The sequence below is a fragment of the Pan troglodytes genome, chromosome 23, assembly GCF_028858775.2.
Source record: "Pan troglodytes isolate AG18354 chromosome 23, NHGRI_mPanTro3-v2.0_pri, whole genome shotgun sequence".
Taxonomy (NCBI): domain Eukaryota; kingdom Metazoa; phylum Chordata; class Mammalia; order Primates; family Hominidae; genus Pan; species Pan troglodytes.
The window spans coordinates 40,094,006-40,120,085 of record NC_086016.1 but is presented as its reverse complement, the minus strand read 5'-3'; the positions used below and the strand labels follow the sequence as shown (position 1 = coordinate 40,120,085).

General features: G+C 53.8%; 1 protein-coding gene and 1 long non-coding RNA gene across 4 annotated transcripts; one reads left to right on the top strand and one right to left on the bottom strand.

Annotated features, from left to right (window-relative positions):
• The first annotated feature begins 331 nt into the window (after positions 1–331).
• On the top strand, positions 332–25,849 carry BAIAP2L2 (BAR/IMD domain containing adaptor protein 2 like 2). Of its 3 annotated transcripts, XM_024352930.3 has the most exons (14): positions 332–541; positions 1,674–1,749; positions 2,541–2,627; positions 2,969–3,030; positions 12,367–12,438; positions 12,670–12,786; positions 13,691–13,837; positions 21,165–21,317; positions 21,621–21,756; positions 21,888–22,104; positions 23,579–23,710; positions 24,360–24,567; positions 25,013–25,059; positions 25,371–25,846. In XM_024352930.3, the coding sequence occupies exons 1-14, from the start codon at positions 491–493 to the stop codon at positions 25,444–25,446; spliced, it is 1,581 nt and encodes a 526-aa protein (XP_024208698.1). In that variant the 5' UTR covers positions 332–490; the 3' UTR covers positions 25,447–25,846. The 3 variants fall into 3 exon arrangements, with proteins under 3 accessions (XP_024208698.1, XP_024208697.1, XP_024208699.1); XM_024352931.3 differs by lacking the exon at positions 25,013–25,059 and having other exon boundaries at positions 370–541; positions 25,371–25,849; XM_024352929.3 differs by lacking the exons at positions 25,013–25,059; positions 25,371–25,846 and having other exon boundaries at positions 344–541; positions 24,360–24,830.
• On the bottom strand, positions 23,294–24,760 carry LOC134809690 (uncharacterized). The gene is made up of 3 exons (XR_010156021.1): positions 24,673–24,760; positions 23,715–23,780; positions 23,294–23,378 (listed from the first exon to the last, which is right to left on the bottom strand). It is a non-coding gene; the product is annotated as an uncharacterized LOC134809690 (long non-coding RNA).
• Positions 25,850–26,080: the final 231 nt, after the last annotated feature.

The following is a 26,080-nucleotide window of genomic DNA, read 5'->3' as shown; positions in this document are numbered from 1 at the left end:
AAAGCGGCGTTCCCCTCCAGGGGCTGCTGCTGCTGGGTCTGGCAGAGAGAGTCCTGGGGGAGGGCATCGGGCAGCGCCCACCCAGTAAGGTGGGCAATGCCTGGTATAGGCAGGTGGGAGGGCGGGGACCCCCAGGGTTGGGGTCCTTGAGGAGGGGGTGACCCAGGAGGGGGCTCATCCACATGGGCACTTGTATCAGCCCACAGCTCCAAGGGGTGAATAATTGAAGGGCAGGTCACACGAGCCTGCCCGTCACAGGATGCCTTCCCTGCCAGATCTGGTTACGCCCCAGATCACGTTCTGACATCCCGAGTTGGTGAATAATTAAGCTGCCACTCCTCTGAGGCAGGCCTCCATCTCCAGGTCCCTCTCCGCGGCTTCCTCGCTGCCAGCCGAGTCGTGGGCACCTGAGGGACTACCTACCACTGCTCCCGGCTGTGCCATCGCCACCAGCTCCCAGCCTCCTGCTCAGACCCGGGACAGCCCCTCCATGGCCCCCGAGATGGACCAGTTCTACAGGTCCACCATGGCCATCTACAAGGTGAGCACATGGGTGGCCAAGCCAGGCCTGAGCCCCTCCTCCCAGAGCACAGAAATCAGGCCCGCTCTGGAGGACGGAGGGCCAGCCGGGGCTGCAGATGTCCTGGAAAGGGAAGCCTGGAGCCAGGCTGGCCCAGGGGTGGGTACGGGGGTAAGGATCCCCGAGAGCACTCAGCCATACAGCAGGAACCCCCAACTCCCAGATGCTGGACAAGGCAGGAGGGAGCCCAAGGCCCAGGGTGGGGAGAGTTGAGTCTGGATGAGAAGGGCCTGGCTGCCCGGCCTGGGAATAAAGACCCTCTCTCTCCCTCTCTCTCATTTCTGAGCCCCTCAGACTTCCTACTTCACCCCCAGGGGGTTGTTGCAGCCGCCACAGACATTTATTGAGCACCTCCTGTGTGCAGGACCCTTTCACCTGTAAGCCTCACACCACCCACCTGTGAGGTCAAAAATGACCACCCTGTTTGATAGATGAGAAAACTGAGACCAAAGAGGTTAAACAGCTCATTCAAGGTCATGGAGGGAGGAAGAGGTGCTGCTGGGATTTGAACTGAGACCCAAGTCCAAGTCCAAGCCTAAGTCCAGGCCCGTCTTCACCATCCAGGGAGCTCTCTGCCTGGCCCCAGCCTGGGGAGGCCCACACTAATCCAGCCACAGCCTTGCCCATGGGGGGCTGTTCTTGGAGGAGGGCAAGAGCTGCCCTTGCCCCGGGGGTGACTGTTGGCAGCCCCAGGTGTATAGCCCAGCAAGGCCTGGACATAGGGCAGGGCTGAGCCGTGCCCAGTGGGGACCACAGCAGGTGGGCCAGCTTCTGCCCAGCGGGAGGAGGAGAACCTTCCAGGTGCACCATCTCGGGAGGCACCTCGGTCCCGCCAGAGCAGATGTGAGCGGGAGCTGGCTGTGAGGGGACCACAGCTTAGAACAGGACCCCAAAAGATGGGCTCTGAGGTCCCTGCAGCCAAGAGCCAGGATTCTGGGTGAGCCTAGGTTTGTAGATGGGCGCCCCAAAGTCTGGGGCTTCTCACTGGGCTGGGGGTGCCCTGTCCCTGACGCCTGGTGACTTGACTCCATCCATGGTTCCTTCTCGCTCCCCCATCTCTACACCTTTTTCCTCCCCTGGCCCTGGGGTCCAGAGCATCATGGAGCAGTTTAACCCCGCCCTGGAGAACCTGGTGTACCTGGGCAACAACTACCTGCGTGCCTTCCACGGTGAGTGCCTGCCCGGGCCACCGAGCCCCAGCCCTGGGCCTCTGCTGTTCCCACCCACCCAGGCCCCTCCCAGATTCTCTACACCCCACACCTGTTCATCCTCAACCCTACACCCTCCTACCCACCACCCTCACCCTCACACCTCTGCAGCCAGAGAGGCCTTATGCACCCCCACTCTCCTGTGCCCACGCACCCCAGTCCACACCCAGCACCCCTCATTGCCCCCTCCTTCAGGTGCCTCCAGACACTCCCATGATGCAGTACCAGGCCCTGCAGGCCCACACCGCCCCAGGGCAGCCCCTGACAGTGCATACATTTCTAGGTGTCACCTGGATGCCACCAGCTGAACCCACCCCTATATTCAGTCCCACCTCTGCACCCAGGCTCACACAGCAGCTGGCTTCCTCACTCCAACCAGCCACCACCCACACACCCTGCAGCTGGCCTTGACATTCACTCGGTCCCCATGCAAACCCTTGTACCCGTCCGCTGTGGCCGCTCATACCTGCCAATAGCACCCCACTACCCACCAGTGCTGATCAACCCTGAACCTCAGGGCCTCCCATCCCCCTGCTTCTTAGATGCTTTCCACGCCACCTCCCTGCCCCCAGCCCTCACCTTATGCCCCTGCACCTGAGTTTCACAGCTCAACTGGTCACACCCTCCTCAGGGGCACACACAGATGCCCACACCCCACCCAGGACAGACACAGTCCCCTCCAGATGAAAAGAGCCTCCAGAAGGGTGGGGCAGAGGCAGGGCTGGACCGGACCTGTCCCTTCTGGTCCACAGCTCTGTCCGAGGCGGCCGAGGTCTACTTCAGTGCCATCCAGAAGATTGGGGAGCGTGCCCTGCAGAGCCCCACCTCACAGATTCTGGGTGAGGCTCCCCCTCCACAGCAGACCCCATTCTTGGGCCCTCCTTTTGCACCCTTGCCCTTCCAGGATGTCCCGAGTCCCTGACACAGGCCTTTCAGCCCAGGGCCCAGAGCCAGACTCTTGTTCTGGGGCCCAGGCTCCCCGCCACCACTCCCTGCCGGGCTGCTCCCAGGCTGGGACACACATGGCCTGGCTCCCAGAGAACCATATGGGAAGTTCCCGGACTTTGGTCCCAAAATCCAGTCTCGGGCAGGCCCTCTGTTGGCTTTCAGCGGAAGAGGGTGGTGGGTGGGCGGGGCAGGCTGCCACACACCAAAGCCACAGCTGCATCCATGCCTCCAGGGGAGATCTTGGTGCAGATGTCTGACACCCAGCGGCACTTGAACTCTGACCTGGAGGTGGTGGTGAGTATCAGACCCCAGGGCCTGGAGGGGTCACTCGAGGAAAGTGGGCTATGTTCCAAGGAGAGGGCCCAGCCTACCAGATGCCCTTCCCAGGGAGGATGACCGTGGCTGCGCTTCCCAGCACCTGGCTCTGTGGGGCACGGTTCCCTGCAATAGTCGTTCAAGCCTCTAGCAGCCCTAGGAGGCTGGTGGCATTTCTGCCTCCATTTTATAGAGGAAGAAACTGAGTCTCAAAGAGCTAGTCATTGCCTGAGATGCCAGAGTGAATGGAGGCCCAAGGAAGAGAAAGGTCCTTTCACTGCAGCCCTCCTCACTGCAGCCTCCCAGGGAGCAGCCACATGGACCTGACCATGTCACTCCCAGGAGCAGAACCATTCCACGGCCCCACTGCCCGTAGAACTGAACACAGGCTTCTCAGTGAGGGGTCCCTGGCTCTGTCGATCCAGCAGCTTCTCCTGACACCCCCAACACAGCCCAGCCCCCCGGAAGAGCGGGCCCTCTGCTGGTGTCCCCGCTGCGGGGCTGCTGTCCTGCTGTCCTCTCAGCCTAGAGCCACCGGTCCCTCCCCCTGCCATCCAGTTGGGAAGCAGCTGTCCCCTCCTTCCCAAAGCCTCCTCTGACTCCCTGGGGCAAGTCCAGTCACCCCTCCCCCTGGACTCCAACAGATGATTCTGTCCGTTCTTAGCTCATGGTGGGTTCAAAGCCCAGCTTCACCAGTGACTAGTTTTGTGACCTTGGACTCTATGCCTCCACTTACCTATCTGAGGAATGGAGAGAATCATAATAACTGCCTCCCAGGGTTCTTGAGAGGATGACGTGAATTAATAAGCATAAACTGTTTGCCCTGGCCCCTACTTACTGCCCCTGGATACCTTAGCTATGATAACCAGAAGTTAACTCACCTGCCCCTATCCCTCCCAAGACTGGGAGCACTGCAGAGCCTTCCTTCCTCTCCGTAGCTCCAGGGCCTGCCGCCAAGCAGGGCTTCAGTGACACAGGGGAAAGAAAAGAGCTGAGGGAGTCAGCTTGGCTAGATGGAGAGAAGAGAGGGCTTTCCAAGGGAGCATGGCAGCGGGCTGTGCACAGCCACGAGCGGGCAGCAGGCAGGCATGAGCCAGGGCTTGGGTGCAGGGGCTGAGTGGGAGAGGTGGGGTGGGGCCTGGTGGTGAGGCAACTGGGAAGGTTCGGAAGGAAATTTTAACTAATTGTTCTCCCTCCAATGTGTGAAGGGGAACCCCTGGAAGTCGGGGTGCTCTTTGGGGGATACCATAAAATACTAGTCAGTTGGGCATGGGGAACAATCTTTTTTTTTTTTTTTTTTTTAATTTTTTTGAGACGGAGTCTTGCTCTGTCGTCCAGGCTGGAGTGCAGTGTCACAATCTCAGCTCACTGCAACCTCCGCCTCCTAGGTTCATGCCATTCCCCTGCCTCAGCCTCCTGAGCGGCTGGGATTACAGGCACCTGTCATCATGCCTGGCTAATTTTTTTATTTTTTTGTAGAGACAGGGTTTCACCATGTTGGCCAGGCTGGTCTTGAACTCCTGACCTCAAGTGATCTGCCCGCCTCGGCCTCCCAAAGTGCTGGGATTACAGCCATGAGCCACCGCGCCTGGCGGGGGAACAATCTTTCTATTAGAAAATGCACATCCCACGCACACACAACAAGGCCCCAAGGCCCCTGGGCTCCGTGGACTCCGTGGGCACTTTAGGATGTAGCATTAAGCCCCTGCCACCCCCTTGGATGTGGGCACGGAGTTATGGAGCCTGTGGGTTCCTGTCCTTGTGTTCAATGGCTGTCCTTGTCACTTGTGGCACACCTGGGCTGGGCAGGGATGAGTGTCACCCAGGCCCACTCTGTAAGGAGAGCTGTCCTCTCCAGGCAGTGGCATCTCAGCTGTGATAACTGGGCAGGTCCACTGGCCAGAATCATACCAGACAGAACAGTGCCAGAGGCCACCCCCACCTGCAGCTCATTTATTTGATCCCTACTTACTGCCCTGTGCCAGGCACTGTGGTAGGCAGCGGGAATACAGCAGACAAAAACCCCTGCCATGGCAAAGAGGGAGCCAGAAAAACCCACAGTGAGTAAGTGAATCGATACGTAACACATTCCATGCAAAATACACTAGGAGAAAAGTAGAGCAGGGAGGGGATGTCTTTGGGGGGTGCAGTTTTTAACAGACGAGGTGACATTGAAAAAGGCCTAAAGGTCCCGGCGCAGTGGCTCACGCTTGTAATCCCAGCACTTTGGGAGGCCGAGGTGGGCGGATCACCTGAGGTCAGGAGTTCGAGACCAACCTGGCCAACATGGTGAAACCTTGTCTCTACTAAAAATACAAAAAATTAGCCGCGCATGTGGTGGCGGGCGCCTCAATCCCAGCTACTCGGGAGGCTGAGGCAGGAGAATCACTTGAACCTGGGAAGCGGAGGTTGCAGTGAGCAGAGATCGCGCCACAGCACTCCAGCCTGGGTGACAGTGAGACTGTCTCAAAAAAAAAAAAAAAAAAAAGAAAAGAAAAAGGCCTGAAGGAGGTAAGGGCATTAGCCAGGAATACCTCTGGGGGAAGGGCAATCTGGACAGAAAGGACAGCGTGTGGAAAGACCGAAGGCTGCAGTAGAGGGCAAGTCTCAGATGACCAGCCATTAACAGGCCCTGACTCTGCAGGCCCCGGCGGGACTCTGGCCCTTCCTCTCAGTGAAAGGGACACCTTCGGAGGGTCTTGAGCCAAGGAGGGACAGGATCTGACTTAGAATGTTTTAAAAAATGTTTATTATTGTAAACTAAAAGCCAGGCACAGAAAATCTTGCTGAACAGATTAGAGCGTAATGAATCATTATTAGGCAAACCAGACCTGAAACTACCATGCAGAACTTTGCCAGCCTCCCCAGAAGCCCCTTCAGGTGCCCGCATCAAAACCACAGCCTCTCCCTCCCTCTAAAAGTGGCCACTGGTCTGAGGTCGCATTTCCTTGTGTGCCTTCGTGGTTTATCACTCTACCTTACAGCCCGAGACACTAGAATTTGGTTTTACTCTTAAAAAAAAATTTTTTTTTGGCTGGGTGTGGTGGCTCACGCCTGTAATCCCAGCACTTTGGGAGGCCAAGGCGGGCGGATCACGAGGTCAGGAAATCGAGACCATCCTGGCTAACACGGTGAGACCCCATCTTTACTAAAAATACAAAACAATTAGCCGGGCATGGTGGTGGGCGCCTGTAGTCCCAGCTACTCGGGAGAATGAGGCAGGAGAATGGCGTGAACCCGGGAGGCGGAGCTTGCAGTGAGCCGAGATCGCGCCACTGCACTCCAGCCTGGGCGACAGAGCAAGACTCCATCTCAAAAAAAAAAAAAAAAAGAAAAAAGAAATTTGAGTCTCTTTGAACCTACGGGTTCCCCCTCCGTCTGTTTCTTTTCCTTACACTTTGTCTGTTGGAGACCCTGGGACCATCTGCTCTGACTTTCCCATAGTCTGGAAGTTGCTGATGATGCTCTCCTAGTATGTTCAGCTGGTTTCTCTGTCCTCTGGATCCGGAGCCTTGCCCTTGGCAAGACCAGAGGGGCTACTGAGTTCTTCCACCAGGAGGCATCACTGTGTCTAGATCTGCCATGCATCCGGGGATACACACCACTGTTCTTCCGATGCCTTTTCAAAGAATTCTTAGCTAGGATGCTTCCAGAAAGAGACGCTTCCCCTTATCTGCTATTATTACCCACTGGCACGTTTCATATGGGGAGGGCAGGAGAAAGGTTTCATTCATTCCCTTTATTCATCAGGTTCCAAGATAATGAATCTGTGCCCTGTCATCCTCTGAAGGTGAAGCCACCAATTAACTTTATGTTTTTACTAACACCATTATTTAGTACTTTTATTTACTATAATCAATATCGTAGATTTAAACTCATTTGACCTATTTCAGTGGTTGGCAATTATTATGTTTACTGAAGTTGAAAATGTCCTATTTTTGGCCAGTGGAAGCTTCTTTTTTTTTTTTTTTTTTTGACATGGAGTCTCACCCTGTCACCGAGGCTGGAGTACAGTGACGCAATCTCGGCTCACTGCAACCTCCGCCTCCCAGGTTCAAGCAATTCTCCAGCCTCAGCCTCCCATGTAGCTGGGACTACAGGTATGCACCACTGCATCTAGCTAATGTTCATATTTTTAGTAAAGACGGGGTTTCACCTTGTTGGCCAGGCTGATCTCGAACTCCTAACCTCAGATGATCTGCCCAGTTTAGCCTCCCAAAGTTCTGGGATTATAGGTGTGAGCCACTGTACCCGGCCAGTGGAAGCCTCTTTAATCTGCCTCCTGAGTCCTTGCTATCTGCCTGACAAGAGGTTCCAGGCTCATCTGCTATTTGTGCTGTGTAAGACATGGAATGAGCCATTTCTTCATGAAGCCCTGTTTTTACTTTTTGTTTTTAGTGCAAGTGGTATTTCAAAGCCATAATCTGAATACTAGTGGTGCTCATTGCCACTGGCTTGATCTTTGTTTCTAGGCTTTTTTGGTGGCTGTGCAATGCATAGATTGATACATATTTATATGCAATGTGTGTGTACACACATATAACACATTCTCTCGCTCTGTCTCTTTATTTCTATTGCTGCTGCACAAATTCATCTTATTTATTTATTTATTTATTTTCAGAGGCAGAGTCTCACTCTGTCACCCAGGCTGAAGTGCAGTGGTACAATCATAGCTCATTGCAGTCTCCAACTCCTGGGCTCAAATGATCTTCCTGCCTCAGCCTCCCAAGTAGCTGGGACTATAAGAAAATGCCACCGTGCCTGGCTAATTTTTTTTTTTTTTAATTTTGAGATGGAGTGTCACTCTGTCTCCCAGGCTGGAGTGCAGTGGTGTGATATCGGCTCACTGCAAGCTCCGCCTCCCAGGTTCACGCCATTCTCCTGCCTCAGCCTCCCGAGTAGCTGGGACCACAGGCGCCCGCCACCATGCCGGGCTAATTTTTTTGTTGTTGTTGTTATGTTTAGTAGAGACGGGATTTCACCGTGTTAGCCAGGATGGTCTTGATCTCCTGACCTCGTGATCCACCCGCCTTGGTCTCCCAGAGTGCTGGGATTACAGGTGTGAGCCACCGCACCCGGCCGTGCCTGGATAATTTTTTAACTCTTTTTATAGAGATGAGGTCTCACTATGTTGCCCAGGCTGGTCTTGAACTCCTGGCCTCAAGCAGTCCTCCCATCTGGGCCTCCCAAAGTGCTAGGATCACTTTTAGACCATTGATTCATTTTCTTCTGTTTCGTGGGCCTTTCTGGTGTGTTTTGGTTGTCAGTAGGAATGTTATTCTCTTCCATATTCTCTTTTTTCTAATAATAACTTTCTATTGGATTTCACCTCAGAGATTGTCTGTGGAAAAGTAGGTTTTTTCCTGAAATTGTAAAAGGAGCACAGTCAAGACAGCTCTTCTCACTTTGCAAGATCTCTTTCTGTTGTTCTTATGTAGTTTTCCAAAAATATGGCAGCTCCCTTTCTGCAATTTCCTGGTTCTGTTCATGCTCCTACTTTTGTTAGACTTTCTCTTTCCTTTTGTGTCTGTTGTCCTTGTTCCTGATTTTGATCCTCCTCACGGCATTCTCTCCTCCACGTGGGCCCTGTCTGGATGGGAGCCTGGCTGGTCAGTTTCAAGACTTCCTAGAGGCTCGACTACTCCAGCCCCTTCAGACTTTACCAGGGACCTCTTACCTTCACCCTTTGGACTCACAAACTCCTTGGAGTTTCAGCTGCTGTTCACAGACTGGCCTACTGAGCTTCCCATGACCATCTGCTGGCCATGTCGGGGTGCACCTGTGCTCAGGTCCCTCGACGCCCAGCTACCTCCCACTGCTCCATCCACATGGATGCTGGTCACACTGACCTCACAGCCGGTGCTGATTTTTGTTTGGAGGGTTGTCGAGATATACTGTCATAGTTTTGTTCTGAATGTTGTCTTGAGTTTATTTTTTTCTTTTGGTGGTTTTCTTTGTTTTGTTTTGTTTGTTTGTTTGTTTTTTGAGACGGAGTCTTGCTCTGTCACCCAGGCTGGAGTGCAATGGCGCCATCTCAGCTCACTGCAACCTCTGCCTCCCGGGTTCAAGCGATTCTCCTGCCTCAGCCTCCCAAATAGCTGGGATTATAGGCGCGTGCCACCATGCCCGGCTAATTTATGTACTTTTAGTAGAGATGGGGTTTCACTATGTTGGCCAGGCTGGTCTCAAACTCCTGACCTCAGGTGATCCACACACCTTGGCCTTCCAAAGTGCTGTGATTACAGGCATGAGCCACTGTGCCTGGCCTTTTTTTTTTTTTGAGACAGGATCTCACTGTGTCACCCAGGCTGGAGTACAGTGGTGCAGTCACAGCTCATTGCAGCCTAGACTTCCTGGGCTCGGGCAATCCTCTCACCTCAGCCTCCCAAGTAGCTAGGACCACAGGCATGAACCACCACGTCTGGCTTTTTTTTTTTTTTTTTTTTTTTTTTTTTTTATGTAGAGACAGCATCTCACTATATTGCCCAGGCTGGTCTGGAACTCTTGGGCTCGAGCAATCCTCCCACCTCAGCCTCCCAAAGTGCTGGAATTACAGGTGCGAGCCACTGTGCCTGGCTAGTCTTAAGTTTTTTATTTTGCTGTCTGGTTTCTCCATTCATTTTTAGGAGAAGATGAAGGAAGATTTTGAAACTACATTTCATTTCCACCATCATCCCAGACCTGAGGTTTTTTTTCTACTGAGGTAAAATTTACATACAATAAAATGAAGTTCCTAAATATGTTAAGTGTTAAGTTCAACAGATTTTGACAATTGTGTGCCCTGTGTGGCCACCATGTTAAACAGGATTTATTTAGAACGTTTCCATCAACCCAGAAAGTTCTCTTATGTCCCTTTTGTCAGTGTCGCCCCCTAGGGGCAAAGGCTTTCTGACTTCTATCTCTGCAGATGAATTTTGCCTGTTCTAGTGCTTCGTTTGAGTGGAACTGTACCCTGTATATTCTTTTGTGTCTAGCTTCTTTCACTCAGCATAAGGTCTGTAAGATTAATTCATGTTGTTGCATTGTATGAATCTGTTTGTGTCACTATCAAGGAATACCTGAGACTGGGTAATTTATAAGGAAAAGAGGTATATTTTGGCTCATGGTTCTGCAGACTGTACAAGCATGGCACCAACATCTGCTTAGCTTCTCATGAGGGCCTCAGGAGGCTTACAATCATGGCGGAAGGTGAAGGGGTAACAGGTGCGTCACATGGCAAGACAGCAAGAGAGAGAGTGGGGAGGTGCTAAGCTTTATTTATTTATTTATTTATTGAGACGGAGTTCCACTCTGTTGCCCAGGCTGGCATGCAGTGGTGCGATCTCGGCTCACTGCAACCTCCGCCCCCTAGGGTTCAAGCGATTCTCCTGCCTCAGCCTCCCGAGTAGCTGGGATTACAGGCAGCCGCCACCAGGCCCAGATGATTTTTTTATTTTTAGTAGAGACGGGGTTTCAGCATGTTGGCCAGGCTGGTCACAAGCTCGGCCTCCCAAAGTGCTGGGATTGCAGGTGTGAGCCACCACGCCTGGCCTGAGTTCACAAAATTTAAGGAGGCAGTGCTGTGACATTCACACTAGCGCAGGGTCGGGAAGGCTTCCTTTTGATTGGATCCAGCGGAAAGCGGCCCCTCAGAAGCATCTACCTGGCATTTCTATAACAACGCACGTTTCTGTTCACTGTTGTATCATTCTGGAAACCTACGTGCCACTTCCTTCTTGGTGCTGACACCCTTCTCTACACACACACTGGCAGCCATAGCTCAGGGTTTCAGTACCAAAGAGGCGCCCTCAAGCTCCCTTGCAGACTAGTGGGCACCAAAGTTTGGGAAATAACTGTGGGAGAAAACCTTAAACTTTAGAAATTTTATTATGTAGTGATTTTTTTCTGCATATTGGGAGGAGATTGCCAGCATTCCTTTTCTGGGCGATCCCCTAGCCCCGTGGGATGATGTGAGGACACCTAGAGCAGGAGGAAGGACCCACTGTGGGAAAAGAGTGTGTGGACAGAGGCTGCGCAGAGGCGGGAGGGCCTCCAGAGGAGGACGTGTCCGCGGGGTTCGGGAAGCACCTCTTGTGTCCCACGCAGCCTGAACCCTCCTGCAGCTGGAAGGGTTTAGGTCCAACTGCCCAACAACATGGAGTGACTCAGAGAAAGCTGATGGAGAATACAGGGTACCAGGGCACCACATGGGCCCACAGAATCGAAGCTCATCAAGCTCTCAGAGAGCAGCTGGTCAAGCCTTTCCTTTTTCTTTTTTTTCTTTTGAGACAGAGTTTCACTCTGTCACCCAGGCTGGAGTGCAGTGGCGTGATCTCGGCTCACTACAACCTCCGCCTCCCTGGTTCAAGTGATTCTCCTTCCTCAGCCTCCTGAGTAGCTGGGATTACAGGCACGCACCACCATGCCTGGCTGATTTTTGCATTTTTAGTAGAGATGGGGTTTCACCATGTTGGCCAGGCTGGTCTCGAACTCCTGGCCTCAGGTGATCCACCCACCTCAGCCTCCCAAAGTGCTGGGATTACAGGCATAAGCCACCATGCCCAGGCTGGTCAAGCCTTTCCTGTTACAGATGGGGCAACTGAGGCCCAGAGATGGGTGGCAACTTGTCCAAAGTCACAAAGCAAATAGGAGGCAGAACTAGAATGAGGACGAAGCTTCTGAGCCTGAGCCCAGCAGCCTTTCCTGTCCTGCCCCGGTGGCCAGACATCCACTTGCCATGGGAACCTGTCACCTCCCAGGCCCATCTGAGACCTCAACAGCTTCTGAGTGTTTTTGCTGGGCTGTGCCCTGCCCGTGGTGCTGAGGACACAGAGGTGAGCCATGGCCATAGCAGCTCCAAGGGGCTATGCATGGGGCCCTGGCCATAAATTCTGTATACAACTGGAGGAATGGACAACGAAGGAACACATGTGCACGCATTCCAGAGACAAAACGAGGGAGCAATGGATTCTGCTTGGGAAAGTCAGGAAGACAGGAAGCTGGCACTGGAAGATAGGGAGGAAATTCCAGGCAGAGGGAATGATGTCATCAAAGCACAAACTAAGAATAAGACAAAAAATAAGAACCAGAAGACTCTGACACACTTATCAAGGGTTCGTTTCCAGGCAGCACTGCACTAAACATTGTGAATGTTTAACCATTTCGTCCTCCCTCCAGCCAGGTGGTGTTCTTGTCTCCGTTTCTCTGACAGGTGGGCAGGTGCCTGGTATATTAGGAGCACGATGGGCAGTCTGTTATAGCAGAAAGTGCAAGGGGGTGCTGGGGCCTGGGAACAGTAGGAGGGCCTTGATCACCCTCACCCTGCACTCCGCTCAGGTGCAGACATTCCATGGAGACCTGCTGCAGCACATGGAGAAGAACACCAAGCTGGACATGCAGTTCATCAAAGTGAGTCTGGCCTCCCCACTCGGCCCCCAACTCACTGCAGGCAGGACCCCCTCTCCCATTTGACAGGTAGGCACACACAGGCCAGTGCTGAGCACTGACTGGGCCCCAGATTATCCATGTTCCCAGCTGAGCCCCAGGTCTCCAAACTTCCAGGGCCCTGATCTCTGGGAGGGGTGTCTTGAGCTCTCTGATGTGGGGGGATTCTCCCTCCCCGACTCCACCCTACCCCAGGACAGCCGCCAGCACTATGAGCTCGAGTACCGCCACCGAGCGGCCAACCTGGAGAAGTGCATGTCTGAGCTGTGGCGCATGGAGCGCAAGAGGGACAAGAATGTGCGGGAGATGAAGGTGCGAGGGCCGGGAAGCGGGGGTGGGCCGGGAAGCGGGGTGGGCCGGGGAGGGCGGGTGGGCAGACCTCGGGACGAGACCGGGCCCTGGGAACCCCGAACACCTCCCTGAGCTCCCCCACCGAGCACCAGCCGAACTGTGATGAGCGTGGCTGGGGAGGTCAGCCAGTCCCTGGTGGGGTGGGCGTAACTAGCTCCTAGGGCCACGCCCAGCACCGCCCCTTGCCCCGTGGCTTACTGGCCTTACCCAGAATCCCCGGGCTTCTCCTGCAACCCCATCCCACCTCCCCCGTCTCCTACTTCACCGAGAAAATTGCTCGCTTGAACATGGTGCCAAAGGTGTCATCCACCAGCTGCCCATCCTCCTCTCCTCTCTCCTGCCTGGCAGAGGTATCCCGCCCCCGGCTAGGGCCATTCCCCTTCCTGAGCCTGGGGCCCCATCCCTGGCCTCTGTCTCCGAGATCCAAACCCATGGATTAACCCTCTGCCTCCCTTCCCGTCTCTTCTGGCTCCTGGCTCCTTTAAGTGAGCTCACGCCTCCCCTCCTCAGAATCTTCCCCCCAAGTGGGGGCTATTAACCTACTCATTCATATTCTCATTAAACCCGTCCCTCTGCCCACCCAGCCCGTGCTTGGGCTTGTGCTGGGTGCCAGGGACAGAGCGAAGGCTCAGACAGCAGCCCTGCTTGTGAGAAGCACCTGGGCGAGGGAGACGCAGGGCCCAGACTCATAACAAGGCTGATGATGGGGCAGGCTCAGGAGCTAGGATGGGCCGGGTGAAGGAGGGTGGGCTTGGGGAGAGGGCAGTCAGGAAGAACGGGGGGCTTGAACAGCTGGCGCCTGTGGGCGAGGGGGGTGGGATGAGACACACCCACCGCCCCCAGCCAGAACTCCCGTTCCCCCCAGGAGAGTGTGAACCGGCTGCACGCACAGATGCAGGCCTTCGTGTCTGAGAGTCAGCGGGCGGCTGAATTGGAAGAGAAGCGGCGCTATCGCTTCCTAGCAGAGAAGCACCTGCTACTTTCCAACACCTTCCTGCAGTTCTTCGGCCGGGTGAGTTGGACTGGGGGGCAGCAAGCGGGGCGCTTCTAGGAGCTGCCCCCTCCTGAGTGGCCGTACATAGAGATTTCCCTCCCTTCTTCCCTCTTCCCTCCCTGCCTGCCTGTCTGTAGAAATTCATTTTATTTTGCTATCTCCATCCATTTCTTTCTTTGTTTCTGGGTTTGCTTGTATCACTGTATATTCACTCATTTATTCACTCGTGATATTGTTTGTTTTTAATGCATTCACTAATTCATGCATTTATTTATTCATGTGTGGACCATTTTTTAATTCCTGTTTGTATATTCTCACAATTCACAAATTCATTAATTGATAGGCGTGCTCAGTTATCGTCTATTAATTTTATCATATTATTTATTTATTTATTTTTTGAGACAGAGTTTCACTCTTGTTGCCCAGGCTGGAGTGCAACGGCACAATCTCGGCTCACTGCAACCTCTCCCTTCCGGGTTCAAGCGATTCTCCTGCCTCAGCCTCCCGAGTAGCTGGGACTACAGGCATGTGCTACCACGCCCGGCTAATTTTTGTATTTTTAGTAGAGACGGGGTTTCGCCATGTTGGCCAGGCTGATCTCAAACTCCTGACCTCAAGCGATCTGCCTGCTTCGGCCTCCCAAAGTGTTGCGATTACAGGCATGAGCTACCATACCCAGCCATTTTATCATATTATTTAAATCCTCTATGCTCTTGCATTGTTCTGTCTGCTAGACTAGTCAGACTCTCTCATCTCTCATTGGATTTCTAATAGATTTCACTTTCTGAATTGAGCTGCCATGTTGTTTGGCGCTTTTTTGGCTGTAACTATTCTACCTTCTTTGTAAATATTGCCATTTATGTACTTAATGTCTCTCTTAAGTTTGATGCTTTTAATTCCGCCTTGTCTGATATTAATACTGCTCTATTTTCTCTTCTCTTTGCTTATCTCTTTGTATGTTAAGTATACTTTCTGTTACTGACTTTTGAGTTTTTGACCAGTCTTCCAGTCTGTGTCTTCTAATAGAAAAGGAATTCAGCCCATTCCCATTTAACATAATAATGAAGATACCTGGGTTTTATTCCTTTTAGATAACTTGAGCTAACTGTATTTACTTTGTCATTTCCTCTTTTTCTCCCACACTATTTCTTTTCAGTTTGTTTGAGTTAGTATACTATACATTCCCCTTTTCCCTTTATTAATTTAGAAATTGCACTATTTTTTTCTCTCTACCTGTGGTGACCTCACTTTGTGACTTTCATAATCACATATATATCCACCTATTTTCCAAAAATGCCAACTTCACCCTACTACAGACACACACTGTTCAGTCCATCGCTCCGCCAATTCATAAGATGAGACCTTGATTTAAAGCTTTCCACAAAAATTAGGCTGGGTGCGGTGGCTCACACCAGTAACCCCAACACTTTGGGAGCCCAAGGTGGGTGGATCGCTTGAGGTCAGGAGTTCGAGACCAGCCTGGCCAACATGGCAAAACCCCGTTTCTATTAAAAATACAAAAATCAGCTGGGCGTGATGGCAGGCACTTGTAATCCCAGCTACTCAGGAGGCTGAGGCAGGAGTATCGCTTGAACCTGGGAGGCAGAAGTTGTAGTGAGCCAAAATCAAGCCACTGCACTCCAGCCTGGGCGACAGAGTGAGACTAAGTCTCAAAAAAAAAGATGAGATAACACCTTAAGAAGTATTTTCCTGCCCTCCAACTATTCTGAGGTGGGACCTTTGGAAAGCTTTTACTCCTCTCCTCATCCTTCCCATCCTCCACTTCTTGGTTTTGCCAAGATAGTTTAGGACTTAGTTTCAGACCTCACTAGTCATCTCTGCAGCATGACCCTTGTATTTTGATAAACTAATTTTATTTATGTGTGTATGTATTTATTTATTTTGAGACGGAGTCTTGCTCTGTTGCCCAGGCTGGAGTGCACTGGCGCAATCTCAGCTCCCTGCAACCTCCACCTCCCAGGTTCAAGTGATTCTCCTGCCTCAGCCTCCCAAGTGCTGGGATTACAGGTGTGCGCCACCGTGCCCAGCTAATTTTTGTATTTTTAGTAGAGACAGGGTTTCACCATGTTGGCCAGGGTGGTCTCGAACTCCTGACCTCAGGTGATCCACCTGCCTCGGCCTCCCAAAGTGGTGGGATTACAGGCGTGAGCCACCACGCCCGGTCCTGGCTCGGGGTTCTTATCCCTCCCATGCCTCCCACGCCCTCCCCGAGTCTCTGGATCTGAACCCAGGGGCCCAGGGATACATGACTGGATCCAGAGACCCAGATTTCGGCTCAGGCTCTCATCTGCCCACTGTCACCGCCTCACCCAGCCCAAGGCTCAGCCTTCTCGTCCCCTGCTATCCCACAAAAGGTCTGCCAGGGAGAAACAACTTCCTTTTTTGAAAAACAGTTTTATTGAGATATAATTCACATACGATTCACCCATTTACAGTGTACACTTTCTGGTTTGTAGTATATTCACAGAGTCGTGCATCCATCACCACTATCAAGCTTAAAATATTTTCAATACCCTCCACCACAGTAACCCAGTACCTCGGCCGGGCGCGGTGGCTCACACCTGTAATCCCAGCACTGTGGGAGGCCGAGGCAGGTGGATCACCTGAGGACAGGAGTTCGAGGCCACCCTGGCCAACATGGTGAAAACCCGTCTCTACTAGAAATACAAAAGTTAGCCAAGCGTGGTGGTACATGCCTGTAATCCCAGCTACCCGGGAGGCTGAGGCAGGAGAACTGCTTGAACCCAGGAGGTGGAGGTTGCAGTGAGCCAAGATTGCACCACTGCACTCCGGCCTGGACAAGGGCGAAATTCCGTCTCAAAAAAAAATACAAACCGGTACCCCTTAGCTGTCATTCCCAATCCTCCCACTCCCCCAGCCCCAGGCCACCAGGAATCTACTTTCTGTCTCAATACATTTGCCCATTCTGGACATTTCATATAAACAGAATCATACAACGTGTGCTCTTTTGCGACTGGCTTCCTTTTCATTGCTGGATAATATTCCATTGCTTGGATACACCACATTGTATTTACTCGTTTACTCGATGTATTTACTCAGATGTCAGCTGATGGACGCCTGGTTGCTTCCACTCTTTGGCTGTCATGACCAATGCTGCGCTGAGCATCCATGTACGAGTCTTCATGTGGACATATGTTTTCATCTCTCTTGGGTATATGAGTAGAATTGTGGGGCCATATGGTAACTCTCTGTTTAACTGTTTGTGGAACTTCCAGACCCTTTTCCGGAGTGTTTCCGTGTCCATCAGCAGTTTATGAGGGTTCCAGTTGTTTCACGTCCTCGCTACTATTTGTTACTGTCTTTTTGATAATAGCCATCCTAGCAGGTGTGAAGCGATATCTGATTGCAATATTGATTTCCGGTTCCCAGATGGCTAGTGATGTTAAACATCTTTTCCTGTGCTTCTTAGCTATTTATAGATCTTCTTTGGAAGGAAACTCTTTTTCACCTGTGTTAAACTCCTTTTTGCCTGTAAATAGTTAACCATCAACATTAAGAGAAGAGCTGACCCCCTCCTTGACTGCCTCCTCGTGCGTGAGGGTCCCTCAGGAGGGAGCTGTGCGTTAAACAGGCAGATTTTCCTCTATGCATGGTGTGTTAGTCTGTTGTGCATTGCTATAAAGGAATACCTGAGGCTGGGTAATTTATTTTAAAAGATGTTTATTTGGCTCTCAGTTCTGCAGGCTGTACAAGAAGTGCATTGCCCGCATCTGCTCCTGGCGAAGCCTCTAGAAGCTTACAATCATGGCAGAAGGCAAAGGGGAAGTTCATATCACATGGCCAGAGAGGGAGCCGGTGGGGTGCCACACTCTTTTTTCTTTTTAAGATGGAGTTCTGCTCTTGTCGCTCAGGCTGGAGTGCAGTGGCATGATCTCAGCTCACTGCAACCTCCACCTCCTGGGTTCAAGTGATTCTCCTGCCTCAGCCTCCTGAGTAGCTGGGATTACAGGCATGCACCACCATGCCCGTTAATTTTTGTATTTTTAGTAGAGATGGGGTTTCACCATGTTGGCCAGGCTGGTCTTGAACTCCTGACCTCAGGTGATCCACCCACCTCGGCCTCCCAAAGTGCTGGAATTAAGGTGTGAGCCACTGCGCCTGGCCACTGCAATCTTTTAAACAAGGAGATCTTGCATGAACTCATACCACTCATTACCGTGGGGTACAGCACCAAGCCATTTATGAGGGAGCTGCCCCCATGACCCACCACCTCCCACTAGGTCCCACCTCCAACACTGGGGGGTCAGATTTCAAGATGAGATTTAGAGAGGACAAATATCCAAACCATATCACATAGGGAGCAAGTAACATGTTGTCTGACCCAGCTGGACTTTAAAACATCCAAGATCTAACTCCTAAGATAGCTAAGCATATATATTTACTTCTTGTTCTATTTATAAGTAGAAGGCACATTTAGGGGTGGGTGTGGTGGCTCAAGTCTGTAATCCCAGCACTTTGGGAGGTTGAGGTGGGTGGATCACCTGAGGTCAGGAGTTCAAGACCAGCCTGGCCAACATGGTGAAACCCCGTCTCTACTAAAAATACAAAAATTAGCCAGGAATGGTGGTGGATGCCTGTAATCCCAGCTACTCGGGAGGCTGAGGCACGAGAATGGCTTGAACCCGGGAGGCAGAGGTTGCAGTGAGCCGAGATTGCGCCACTGCACTCCAGCCTGGGCAACAGAGCAAGACTCTCTCTCTCTCTCTCAAAAAAAGAAGGCACCCTTAGAATAAGATTTAAAGAACTCTAGGTGCCTGGGCACGGTAAATTGTCTTTCTTATTCATCTTCACTAATTAGTCTTTGCTTAGTCCAAGTCTAGTCAGTAACGTGCCTTCCCACCTCATCCTTAGCTTCTCTCGTTTACTGCAGCTGTGCAAATGTATCTCCAGGATAAATTCCTAGAAGTGGAATTGGTAAGCCCAAGAATATAGTCATTGGTTGCGCCAGTTTACACTTCCATCAGTGATGCAGGAGTTTCTGTGCTTCTGCACCCCTTGACAACAGTGTGTGAGCAAACTTTCTGATCTTGGCTAATTAGAAAGGTAAAAATGGTATCTCGGTGTGGCTTTACCTCATACTTGTCTTAAACGCGAGCTTGACATCTTTTCATGTTTCAAAGCCATTGGATTTTCTGTGCTGTGACATGCCAGTATCTTTTCATCCACTTATTAATTTGTAGGAGCTCTTGATATGTTACTGAAACCAGCTTTTTCTTGGTGATGAGTTGCAAATACAATAGCCAGTTTGCCATTTATCATTTGCCTGTGTTATGATTGGTTTTGCTATACAAAAACATTATTTAGTAAAATGTATCGGTCTTTTCAAGTTTATGGGTTTGGTGTCATACTTAGAATGGCTGTTTCACTTCGTAAATATATTTTTAAGATTTTCCCCATGGCCTCTCTGATGGTTTTGAAACTGTATGCAGTGTTTCTTCTCACCCACCATTTAATTTTTGTGGTACATAGTAGGTGTATATATTTGTGGGGTACATGAGGTGTTTTGATACAGGCATGCAATGTGTAATCATGACATGCTGGAGAATGGGTATCCATCCCCTCAAGCATTTATCCTTCGTGTTACAAACAATCCAATGATACTCTTTTAAATCCCTTTTAAAATACAACATGTGACCAGGTGCAGTGGCTCACACCTGTAATCCCAGCACTTTGTGAGGCTAAGGCGGGTGGATCACGAGTTGAGGACTTCGAGACCAGCCTGGCCTATATGGTGAAACCCTGTCTCTACTAAAAATACAAAAATTAGCCAGGAGTGGTGGCGCACGCCTGTAGTCCCAGTTACTTGGGAAGCTGAGGCAGAATAATCACTTGAACCCGGGAGGCGGAGGTTGCAGTGAGCCAAGATCGTGCCACTGCACTCCAGCCTGGGCAACGGAGTGAGACTCTGTCTCAACAACAACAAGAAAGATATGCAGAACCTAATGCTCTCACTTTGCTTATGCCTCTGAAACTTCTGCACAAAGGCCTTCGGGTTTTATCTTTGTGCTAGTCTGCTAATTAGTTACTGCAGGGAAACAGAGGGGCTGTCCACTTAGTGACCAGCTAGACTAGTTGCTCCAGTGATGGGGGGCACCAAGCCTTCCCATTATTGCTGCCTGAGTTTGACGTGAGGTTTTCAGTCATGGGGCCAGGTTCAAGGCAGAAATCACTGAAAGTGTAGTCGTAGGGGGCATCTTCAAGGACAGACCGACACAGACCCCTTTAACGCTTACTGAATGTGACACCTTGAGCCAGTCACTTAACTTCTCTGACCCTCAGTATCGTCTTTTATAAACTGGAGATAATAATTGCACCTACCACCCAGGGCTATTGCGAGAATCAAGTAAGATAATGCAGATAAAGCGTTTAAAGCAGGGCCTGGTACGGAGTCACTGCTCGACAAAGGGAGCTTTTCTTAAGGTGACCGTCTTGAGCTAGGCCTTGAGGGACAGGGATGTTTGAAAAGAAGAGGGAGCGATCTTTATGGCTGGAGAATGCAGCATTCTGATTGTAGCTGGGATTTTATTATGACTGAGTGACAACACAGAAAGGTCAGTGCCATTGAAAGAAGTTTTAGGCCAGGCTTGGCGGCTCACGCCTGTAATCCCAGCACTTTGGGAGTCCGAGGGCAGGCAGATCACCTGAGGTCAGGAGTTTGAGACCAGCCTGGCCAACATGGTGAAACCCTGTCTCTACTAAAAATACAAAAATTAGCTGGGCATGGTGGCAGGCGCCTGTAATCCCAGCTACTCGGGAGGCTGAGGAAGGAGAATGGCATGAACCTGGGAGGCGGAGCTTGCAGTGAGCCGAGATCGCGCCATTGCACTCCAGCCTGGGCAACCGAGCCAGACTCCGTCTAAAAAAAAAAAAAAAAAAAAAAAATGCATTTTCCAGAGTGTTACAGGGTAAGTAATGGGACTGGGTTTTTTGGTCGTAGTTTCTATCTAAGCGCCATTGCTGAGCCTATCGCTGCAGGAAGGAGGATGGGGTGATTGAGTGGCCGGGCCTGGGTGCCACCCCTACCCCTGAAGCTGGGCGGTGAGGACAGCCCCGCTCAAAGCACACACATTGACGCGGGAAGCGTGGGGTCAGAGGAAGCTCTTCGTGGAAAATGGAGGCGCCTTTGCCAAAAGTGGAGGGTGCGGGTTGGACGGTGAGCTGGCTTCTGGCTCCTTCCAGCTAGAAAATCCGGTCGTCCCGAGCTGGTAGGGCCTGAGCTCTCAGGTCGAGGGTGCCATTTTGGGTCCCCAGGATTCAGGGAGCCGCCCGGACCTGGCTGACCCCCGTGTCCCCACCCGGCCAGGCCCGGGGGATGCTCCAGAACCGCGTGCTGCTGTGGAAGGAGCAGTCTGAGGCCAGCCGCAGCCCGTCGCGCGCCCACTCCCCCGGCCTGCTGGGCCCCGCGTTGGGGCTGCCCTACCCCTCGGGCCGCCTGACGCCCACCCGCCTGGACATGGTGAGGCCCTGGGCGCCCCCGCCGCCGTTCGCGCCCCCGCCGCCCCCCGCGGGGCCCTGGGGCCTCAGGCCCCCAGCCTGGAGCCTCCTGCCCCCCAGGCTCCCGCTCTACGCCGCATCCCCCGGCCTGCCCTTCCGCCCCGGCGCGTTCTCGGCGCCCCCCGCGTTCTCCGCGCCCCCGTGGTGGCCCGGCCGCCGCCCCCAGAACCCCTACGCCAACGCCTGGGACTGGGGGTGGGGGCTGGACTAGGGCGCGGCCCCCGCCCCCCCCCGCCCCACCCTCCCCTGCCCATCTCCCCCACAGCCCCCGAGGCCCCTGGGAGAGTTCAGCTCCCCCCGCAGCCGGCACGGCTCCGGCTCCTACGGCACCGAGCCCGACGCGAGGCCCGCGTCCCAGCTAGAGCCAGACCGTCGCTCCCTGCCCCGAACGCCGTCGGCCTGTGAGTGCCCCCGCCCCGGGGCGGCAGGAGGGCCGGGAGAGGCGCGGGGGTGGGGCTGCAGCAGGAGGGATCGAGGGCAGACGCCAGGAAGAACTTCCTGCCCATGTGCCGCCGCGCTCTCCCGCCCACAGCCTCGCTCTACAGCGGCAGCGCCCAAAGCTCGCGCTCCAACTCCTTTGGCGAGCGCCCGGGCGGCGGCGGCGGCGCCAGGAGAGTCCGCGCCCTGGTCTCCCACTCGGAGGGCGCCAACCACACGCTGCTGCGCTTCTCCGCTGGGGACGTGGTGGAGGTGTTGGTGCCCGAGGCCCAGAACGGCTGGCTCTACGGCAAGCTGGAGGGCTCGTCCGCGTGAGTGGGAGCCTTGGAGGGGCCGGGGGTGGGTTGAGAAGAAGGCCCTGGGGGCCGGGAACCCGGGGACCTGCCGGACTGAGGCTTCCCTGGCCTCCCCCGGGGGCCTCGGACAATGCTCCTCTCCTCCCGACCCCCGCACCCTGCCTCAGTTTCCTTATTCATTCAGTGGGAGTAGGAAGAGCCGCCTTACCAAGTTCAGGATGACGGCCCTTGAGAGCGGGCAGAGTTTGGGGGATGGGCAGGTTCTTCCAAAAGTGTGGAAATGGCAGAAATCCTATTGCTTGAGCACCTACTGTGTGCCTGTCTCTGGGAGGAGGCTGCTTCCCCTCTGCAGAGTCAGCCCTGGAACTCTGATGCAGGGGGCTGGGCTGGGAGTAGGGGCTTAAATGTGCTCACCTCTTTGCAGTCAGGGTCAGTGGAAATCCTGAAAGCACCTAAACTGGGCTGTTTTGACACTTGACGTGGAGGAGGAGTTGGGGAGTTTCATACAGTGAGGTCGCCAGAAAGCGCGGAGGACAGCAGGGCTGGCAGCTAGCAGAGGGAATGGACAGGCACCACTGTCCTGCAGGGGAAAACGGGGCAGATGGGGCTGGCTGGAGCCAGGCAGTGCCCCCTCGGGGCTTCATGGGCAGGGTAGTGTACGGTGCCCACTCCTGCTGCAAGAGAGAAGCAGCGCAGGATGAATGCGTGCATGGGCAGAGCGGGTGGTGGCAGCCCACACCAGCCCACAGATGGATGAGTGGCCCTGTGCTTAATGGATGGTGGACAGGCGAATGGGTGGACCAGGGGATGTGCGTGTGGGTAGTTGGAGGTCTGTGTGTGCAAGTGGATGGCCTTAAATTGGGGGGGGGGTCACTGACTGGGTGGTTAGGGACATGGGAGGATGCGCAGATGTGGTGGACAGACACTGATGGGTGATTGGAGAGGTGTGAGGAGGTGCTGGATGGATTCGTGGCTACACGGGGGATGGAGTATAGACAGGTGAGTGGGGGATAGGTGATGTATGGAGGGACTCATAGTTAGGCGCGAAGGTCCATAGCTGGGCGGGTGACCACAGGGACAGGAACGGAAGGGGGTCAGTGGGGAGAGAGATGACTGAGAACGCCAACGATAGGGACACCCGCTGCTGGAGTGCCTGCTTCACAGACCCACAGCAGAGCACGGTGTGCTGCAGATGCCTTGGGGACCTGAGGATAGAACCTTCTAGATGGAGGCTGTCACACCCTCCTGGGATGTTCTGGGAACATCGTTCCATCCTTGACTCACATAGCCTGTTAGGGAAAAGGATAGCGTGTGTTATTATCAGTAGGCACCTGCAGGTGAAAACAGAAGTAAACATACGGAATTGACTGTAGTCTGTCAATTCGAGGTGAAGTAGCTTCCAGTGACCCTGAGGGGAGGATGGCTTCTTTTGGTCATTGTCCCCAGGCCTGGCTTCTTTTGGTCATTGTCCTCTGCCTCTGCCCCACAGGAGCGGCTGGTTCCCCGAGGCCTACGTGAAGGCTCTGGAGGAGGGGCCCGTGAATCCCATGACCCCCGTGACCCCCATGACCTCCATGTCCCCCATGACGCCCATGAACCCCGGGAACGAGCTGCCTTCCAGGTACCTGAGTCATCGGGGTGGGGCGGGGGTGAGGACGCCGGCAAGGGTGTCACTGCCCAGCGGAGAGGATCTGCAAGGTGCAGGCTTTTTTGTTTTTGTTTTTGAGACGGAGCCTCACCCTGTCACCCAGGCTGGAGTGCAGTGGTGTCATCTTGGCTCACTGCAACCTCTGCCTCCTGCATTCAAGCGATTCTCCTGCCTGAGCCTCCCGAGTAGCTGGGACTACAGGCACACACCACCACACCTGGCTACTTTTTGTATTTTTAGTAGAGACAGGGTTTCACTATGTTGGCCAGGCTGGTCTTGAACTCCTGACCTCAGGTGATCCACCCACCTCGGCCTCCCAAAGTGCTGGGATTACAGGCATGAGTCACTGCACCCAGGTGGCAAGGTGCAGTCTTGAGTGGGCCCAGCCGCCTTCAGCCCCTGGAGAACCACCGGCCCTGAGCCCTTCTCTCTGCCCTGAAGGTCACTGTGTCCATCCCTCTGCCTCCTCTCAGGACCTCCCTCCAGTCAACAGTCTCCTTTCACGCAGGTGCGGGGAGGAAGCTGTCGGATGCCTCCTGCCTAAGGTGCCCCAGCTACTGGCAGGACAAGGGATTGGACAGGCCCCAACCCCCTTCCTTCCCCCTCCTTTCTCTGGACTTAGGTCCTACCCACTCCGGGGCAGCCACAGCCTCGATGACCTCCTGGACCGGCCGGGCAACTCCATAGCACCCTCGGAGTACTGGGATGGCCAGTCCCGCTCCCGCACCCCAAGCCGGGTGCCAAGCCGTGCCCCCAGCCCTGCACCTCCACCCTTGCCCAGCAGCCGCCGCAGCAGCATGGGCAGCACAGCAGTTGCCACTGACGTCAAGGTGAGCCCTCGCCCGCCCTCTCTTGGGGCCTCCAGCGGGCAGGGAGGCAGGAGAGCAGGGATCCCGAGGCTCTGTCACCGGCTGTCTGGCAGGGGACCCGCCTACCTGGCCTCAGTCTGTTCCTCAGTGCAGGGAGGGGTGGTGTGGGGCTGAGTCTGGGCCGAAGGGGAAGACCAGGGTGGGCATCTCCGATGGAGCCACCCCGGTCTTATCCTGGGGGCGTGGTTAGTCCTCGGAGGTGGTGCTCTGGCCCAGGGGTTTCTCACTTCTGCAACCCACAGAATTCTGGGCTTCAGAACGTCAGGGTCTCATTTCCCAGGAGCCTGGCATGGCAGGGGCTCTCTGGCCCAGTCCTCTGCCCTTGGGCATGGGGAGAGGGAGGGGAGGAGCAAGGGATTGCTTGCCCCTGTCCCCACCAAACCCGCCCTCCTCACCCCCACTGCAGAAACTCATTTCCTCAGAGCAGCACCCACCACAGGAGCTCTTCCCGAGGTGAGTCCTCACATGGGGCCCAAACAGTGAGGAGGGTGGCAGGTGCGGCAGCACACACTTGTAGTCCCAGCTACTAGGGAGACTGGGGCAGGAGGATCTCTTGATTCCAACAGTTCAACATCAGCTTGAGCAACACTGTGAGACCCTATCTATCTCAAAAGAAAAAAAAAGATGAAGTGGGGCAAGGAGTGGATGGAGACCAAATAGGGGCAGGAGGCAGGACCCAGCTCCGTTGCCCAGCTGCCTTCCTGAGCCACGGCCAGGTGGGGATCATCTGCCCTTCTCACCCCATTCTCTCTCTCCTCTTACAGGGGCACAAATCCTTTTGCCACCGTCAAGCTTCGTCCCACCATCACCAATGACCGCTCAGCACCCCTCATCCGCTGAGGCGGGGTCCGAGGTCGTACCCCACAGTGCACCTGCCCAGGGGCTGTTCAGAGCTGGCAATGACAGTGACAGCAGCAACAGCAGCAGATCCAAGAAGCGGGGCCCTGAGACGGGGGGTGGCTGCCCTCCCCAGACCACCCCGGCAGCCTGAGCAGCTCCAAAGCACTGGCTTGGGGTCCGAGACCTTCAAAGTAAAGCAGGCGGAATGGGGGGACAGGACAATTTCTCCCCCTCCAGGGGCTCCAGGACTCTCCCTGGGGGGCCCACCTCTTGCCCCCTAACCTCTTTCCCCCTTTTCTGCCCCCGTGGGGAGGAGCCCCTTGTACCTGCTCCGTGCCCAACACATGCCCTCTCTGTACATCTTTTGTAAATGATGAGAAATAAAGGAAGTGGACGCAAAGTGATGCGGCAGCAGGACTGGTGGTGTCTTATTTAGGGGACAGGGCAGGGGGTGAGGGATAGAGACTCCCCCATTGGAGAATGGGGTCTAGGGGGTACTGAGGTCCTGGCTGTTCCCCGGGAAGCCATCTCACTCCCAGCCCCTTGTTTGGAGAACTCTTTAGGGCTGCCCCAAAGCCCTCGCGCTGCAGCCCCCATCTCCACCTGCTCTCATTTCGACCTGTGGGTTTCCTAG

Bases quoted from the DNA above. Each gene is read 5' to 3' on its own strand.
- BAIAP2L2 (XM_024352929.3), top strand. From the start codon at position 491: ATGGCCCCCGAGATGGACCAGTTCTACAGGTCCACCATGGCCATCTAC. The intron at 12,439-12,669 runs GTGAGTCTGGCC...ACCCTACCCCAG, and splicing joins TGGACATGCAGTTCATCAAA to GACAGCCGCCAGCACTATGA. The intron at 22,105-23,578 runs GTGAGTGGGAGC...TCTGCCCCACAG, and splicing joins AAGCTGGAGGGCTCGTCCGC to GAGCGGCTGGTTCCCCGAGG.